The sequence below is a fragment of the Eulemur rufifrons genome, chromosome 9 (genome assembly GCF_041146395.1).
Source record: "Eulemur rufifrons isolate Redbay chromosome 9, OSU_ERuf_1, whole genome shotgun sequence".
Classification (NCBI taxonomy): domain Eukaryota; kingdom Metazoa; phylum Chordata; class Mammalia; order Primates; family Lemuridae; genus Eulemur; species Eulemur rufifrons.
In genome coordinates this window covers 53117154-53122837 of record NC_090991.1, presented here as the reverse complement: position 1 = coordinate 53122837, position 5684 = coordinate 53117154, and the positions used below count along the sequence as shown (strand labels likewise).

Genomic DNA, 5684 nt, shown 5'->3' with positions numbered 1-5684 from the left:
CTCTCTCTGGACTGCCCCAGGTCCTAGGAATGGGGGCAGCGGTGCACACGGGACTGCCCAGGGAAGCACGGGTGCAGGCCACACCCTCGGCAGCCTAGAGCACACGCTGGGTCCCCTAGGGCCACTTGCCTCCTCTTTCTGGACTTGCTTTTCTCCTAAGAAGCAGTTAAACCAGTTAGTCCCTAAAGTCCCTAAAGTCCCTAAATAGGGCAGGGAGCCTCCCCAAACACCTAGGGTGCTCCAAGCAGCCTGGACCCCTGGCTCTGCCCCCAGCCCCTGCCACCCCGGGCTCTCTCCCGTCCAGGACTCCACCTCCTGCCAGTGGCCAAAGGGAACCTGAGCCCGCTCCCCACCACAGCCTGCCTGCTGGGGACTCAGACGACCACAGAGTGGGGGGCCACCGGCCGGCTGAGGGCCCAGGCAGCCGTGAGCAGGAGGGCGCCGCTGAGCGCCTCCGAGGCGCAGGAGCCCCAGGCCAGGGCCACGGACCAGCCGAAGCTGACGCGGACGCTCTGCACGTGCTGCAGGCCGTACTGGCGGGCCGTCTCCGCGAAGGCCAGGTGCGAGTAGCTGATGTAGACGCTGATCCCCGCCAGGGTCAGGGCACCTGGGGGAGAAGGGCACAGGGCTGCACGGCTGCACCACGTGTCTGCACCAGGTGAGCTGGCCTTAGGCAGGTGTCCTTGGGGTGACATCCCTGCCTCAGAGCTCTCCGTGCTGCTGCCCACTGTGCCTGCCCTGGCCCCACCTGGACCACCTAGGGTGGGCCCTGAGAGTGCTGTGCAGCTGACCCAGTCCCCCGGGGACCGCCGTGGGAGGGAAGCAGTGGCAGGACCCTGAGCAAGGGGAGCTGGTGGACTGTCCTTCAAACAGGCCAGACTTGGACCCCACCTCCAGCCCTCAGAGGGGGACACCTTCTGCCTGGGGAGCCGCAGTGGGACGCCCCTCCTGCCACCTGCAGATCCCCGCCCCCTTGCCGGTGGCTTCATGGCCCATGACGTCTCCTAGTTATGAAACCAACCTAATTACTCCTGTGGCTGGCTTCCGAGGGTCCTCTTAATTGGATTTTGAACACTCACAGCTGACATTTTGGTTCCCCTGATTTCATTGTCTAGAGGAGACCTTGACTTCAATGCTGGTCTCATGTGGCCTGCGACCAAATCCAAGGCCACGGGCTTCCCCGCTGTAGGCTCCCAGTCAGCGCCCCACAAGGTGTCCCAAAGTTCAGGGAAGCAGGCCCGCCTGTAGGACGCCCCAGCCCCAGTGGTCTGGTCCCCGTGGCCACAGCTTGAGAGTGGAGCTGGCCTGAGACACCACCCAGCTCAGGCCTGGTCCTGGACAGCAGGGGCCCCCAGCCTCGGCAGTCAGGAGACGGCGGCTGGGCAGACAGCACCAAAAGGCGGTGAAGGGACCCCCAGCCTCGGCGAATCCTCGGACCCCTCCAAGCCTCCAATCTCTCCCGTGTGAGGTGGGACCAAGGAGCCCCTGGGGAGCACTGGCCCAGCGCCAGCAGGCGGTCAGTGCTGGGTCCGGGTCAGCTGGGAGACCCTCACTAGTAACACGTGGGCCTGGGCTGGGGTCAGCGCCAAGGACTCTGATGTCCCCTCTCACCCTGCCTGCCCTGCTCCTCCCAGGACAGTCTGGGAAGGAGAAGGGAGCAGTGGGGGCTGCCCCCACGTCCCCCCACCATGATCTGACCCAGCAGAGCAGGTCCTGGGGTCCCCGTGCAGCTCCTGATGCCCCCACATCCTGGTACCAATCCTGTCCCTGGCTCTGACCCCACAACTAGAAGCCCCTGTCAGGCCCCAGGGCCACCCAGGTACCGCCCTGTGGCTCCATCCCCAGGTGGGCTCAGGTTCTGCACCAGCCCAGAGGGGAGTGGGCGACGCGGCAGAGGAGAGGCAGCACCCGCTCCCAGGACCCACCCGGCTCCCGTCCTCCCAGCTGACCGCCCAGGGGCCCCAGGACTCACCCCCCAGCAGGAAGTAGCAGCCTGTGAAAAGCAGCAGGGGGGCGCTCCGGGCCAGGGAGCTGAGCAGGCCGCAGACCCAGCCGCACACGAGGAGGACCAGGCTCAGGGGCAGGACCACCATGACAGTGCGGTGCAGCGCTGCGGGAGAGGGGACTCAGGCCAGGCCCACCGGACCCTGCCCCACAGCACAGTGGAGGCGAGCTCGGCGCCAGTCTGCCCAGGGACAGATGTGCTGCCCCACCCTCTCCCCGTGCACAGGAACCGCCAGCCCCTCCCAGCGGCCACCTCTCCAAGGCACAGGCTTCCTGGGGCCGGGGAGGCTTCCTAGGCACTTTCCCCACCCCCACCCCTGGCTCTCTGGGGCAGCAGACACACACGCGTCCCCCGGCCCACCAGGGGGAGACGCCAGCCAGGCAGACCAGCAGCCCATTTGGAAAGACAAAGGAGAGTCCCAAAGTGGGGCCACAGGACACAGCCACGCTCAGGGCTGCCTCACTTCCCCCAGAGACAGTGGGGCGAGCCATTGTCACTGTAAGGGAAACTGAGGGACAGGGAGGGTGGGACACGCTGAGAGTCAGGTGCCTAGGTGCCCACAGCAGAGCACCGAGGCGGGTGCGTATGGAAATGTCCCCTGGGAAGTGCAGGGGCCAGCCGGAAGCAGTTCTGCCGGTCTGGGATGGGGGTGCCTCAGATGGGCCTTGCCCAAAGGCTCTGGGAGGACAGGGACAGGCCACCCCAGACTCACCGACGAGACGCTGCACTGCGGTGGAGACGTCCAGGCTCTCACTGGCGAAGGGGTCGACCAGCGGGATGCAGCTGTTCCGCCCTGGAAAGCAGGGATGCAGAGCCCGGCCAGACACCGCGGGGACCCACCGGAGCTGAGGGCCGACCGGCACCGCAGGGCCAGCCTCTCCCGGGGACGCGGAGCTGGGGCTCCAAGTGGGATGGGAGGCCCGAGGACTTTCCTGTTCTTTATTTCCACACCCAAGCCAAGCCCGCATGGAGGCTGGTTTCGGGGCTCAAACACTCCATGGAGACCCCTGGGGAATCCCTCGGGCAGGGCTCCTATAACGTGTTCACGTGTGGAAATCAGACTTGGCTTGAAAGGAAAAAGCTGTGCAAAATGGGCTCGCCGGGAAGCCTCACGCTCGGAATCCTCACGGCTCATGTCACTGGGCATGCGTGCTCTCTGAGCGTCACACACATGCACAGTCACCTGCATACGCACACACGTGTACGTCAGGAGGCACAGTCTGCCAGAGGGAGGAACAGCTCAGTCCCTGGTCCCCAGCTGCCTCCACCACACACACACTTCACACTTACACACATGCCCACTCGCGTGCGCACACACTCACACGTTCATAGTCACACGTGCACTCACACACGCTCACATTCCCACACACGCTCACACACATTCGTATTCACACACACATTTGTTCACACACACATGCATATCTACACACACATTTGTTCACACATGCACAGTCACACACATGCTCACACACATTCATATCCACATACACACTCATTTACACACACATAGTCACACACACACATTTATATCTACATACACACTCGTTCACACGCACACACACGATCACACACACATTCATATCTGCATATACATTTGTTCACACATGCAGTCACACACATGCTCACACACACGTTCATATCTACATACACACTTGTTTACACACGCACACACATGCTCACACACACATTCATATCTGCATACACACTCCTTCGCACACACTCACTCGCATCCTTTCCACCCCAGCACCTGCCCTGTGCCTGGGAAGCCCCCAGGCTGCCCCCACTTGGTGAGGAGGGAGCTGTGAGGGGCAGCAGTGGGGGGCACGTGGCCCCTCCAGCCTGCTGGGAACCCCTCCTCCCTCCTAGACCAAGGGTTTGAAACCCCCGCCCAGGCACTCCTCAGGCGGGCAGGCTGCGGGGTCCAACCCGGGCAAGGTGAGCAAGAACCGACTCCTGGTCACTTGGAGGAAACCCTGCAGCCGCCCTGGAGGACCCCCAGCTACACACATGGGGCCTCCGTCCCTGACATGCACTGCCACAGCCCCCTTCTCCAGCAAGGGTGCACCAGGGTCTCCGTGGAGACCTGAGGAACAGCCACCGCACCTGCACCCACCGGCACCCAGGGGCCCGGCCTTTCCCTCCCTCCTGCGATGACCCAGTCTCCCAGGGAGGCAGTGGCCTGGGCTCCCGCGGATGCACCCTTTTCTCCCCATCCCAGGGACTTGGAGGTTGAGTCCCTGAAGAAGATGTCAGGTCACCCAGCAGCAGGTGGCAGAGCCCCTGCCAGCTTCAGGAGACCTGCTGCCCCAATTGTGCGCCAGACAGGCTCCAGAAGCCAGGGGTCAGCCCCAGGTCCTGGTTTCCGCTCAGGAAGGTTCTCACGACCCTAACCTTGACCCTTACGGGGCCACACAGTGCCCGCCCACTTCCCCGCCCCTGGCCTGCCTGGGCAGGAGCCCCTTCCTCCGCACCACCCCTCCGCCCGACTGTCGCGGCCACAGGGGTGGGGGGCGCCTGGGGAGCCAGGGCGATGGGGAGGGAGCCGAGAGCCCTGGGGTCCGCGGTGCGGGGAGGAGGTCTGGAGGAGGGGGCATCCGGGGGGCGGCGCGGGCGGGGCGGAGGGGAGAGTCGCTGGAGGGGGGAGGTCGCTGGAGGGGGGCGGGCGGGGGCGGTTACCTTCGCAGATGCGCCACAGCCCTGAGTGCGAGGACAGCTGCTCGGCCAGCCCGGGCCCGCGGCTGCGGTTGCCGGCGTCCGCCACCTCCAGGATGTACCAGTAGTCGCTGGCCACCGCGGCGGCCAGCAGCGCGAAGCTGAGCAGCGCGCCCAGGGCGGCGGCCAGGAGCAGCGCGCCCAGCCGGGCCATGGGGCCGCGCCGGGCCGGGGCGGGCGCGCAGAGGCTCTCCGGGCACGGCCGCTCCTGCCGCCGCCGGCCTCGCGTGGCCCCCTCGGTTCGCCGGGAAGCCGTTCCCACCTCCCTGCGGTCGCCCGCCGAGCTCGTCCCTCGGGGAAGGAGCAGGAAGTCGCAGAGTCGCAGGTGGCCGTGCTGCAGTCTGGGTTCAAATCCCAGTGTCCCCAAGGCTGGCCGGGCGCAGGTTTTCCTGGGTGTATTTCCTTTTTTGGTTTGTTTTGTTTTTGAGACGGGGTCTCGCTCTGTCGCCCAGGCTGGCGTGCAGTGGCGTCATCACAGCTCACCGCAGCCTTGAACTAACTCCTGGGCTCAAGCCATCCCCACACCTCGGCCTCCCCAGTGGCTGGGACTACAAACGCCCACCACTATGCCCTGGGCATATTTCTGTTATCTCCTTTTTTTTTTTATAGGCAAGATTTCTTTATCTCTCGAAACCTGGTTCTCCAGCAGCGGAGAGGACGTGCCTGTCTGGCCAGGCTGTGCAGAGCTGGAGAGGAGGAGGAAGGATCTGGCCAGAGACAGGCCCAGACGGTGCTCAGCAGGACCCCGGCCACTGCGGTTCCTGGCAGCATCTGAGCCCCAACGTGGCAGGGACATGCGGTGCTGGCTGGCCCTGGGGCCCTGGTCTTAGCCCCGAGCACCAACCAGATGGGACCCAGGGAAGTGCAGTGGGTGGGCCAGGGCCTAGGCAGGCTGGCGAGGAGGCTGCTTCAGAAGGAAAACGCCTTGCTTGAGATTAGTTCCTGATTACAAACACACGTCCAGCAA

The 5684-nt window shown here is 64.7% G+C and overlaps 1 protein-coding gene across 3 annotated transcripts; it reads right to left on the bottom strand.

Moving 5' to 3' along the window:
* Nucleotides 1-374: 374 nt before the first annotated feature.
* On the bottom strand, nt 375-4871 carry TMEM235 (transmembrane protein 235). 3 transcript variants are annotated; one of them, XM_069481752.1, is made up of 4 exons: nt 4682-4871; nt 2718-2798; nt 1973-2110; nt 375-607 (listed from the first exon to the last, which is right to left on the bottom strand). In XM_069481752.1, the coding sequence occupies exons 1-4, from the start codon at nt 4869-4871 to the stop codon at nt 375-377; spliced, it is 642 nt and encodes a 213-aa protein (XP_069337853.1). The 3 variants fall into 3 exon arrangements, with proteins under 3 accessions (XP_069337853.1, XP_069337854.1, XP_069337855.1); XM_069481753.1 differs by lacking the exon at nt 2718-2798; XM_069481754.1 differs by lacking the exons at nt 1973-2110; nt 2718-2798.
* Between the last annotated feature and the right edge of the window lie 813 nt (nt 4872-5684).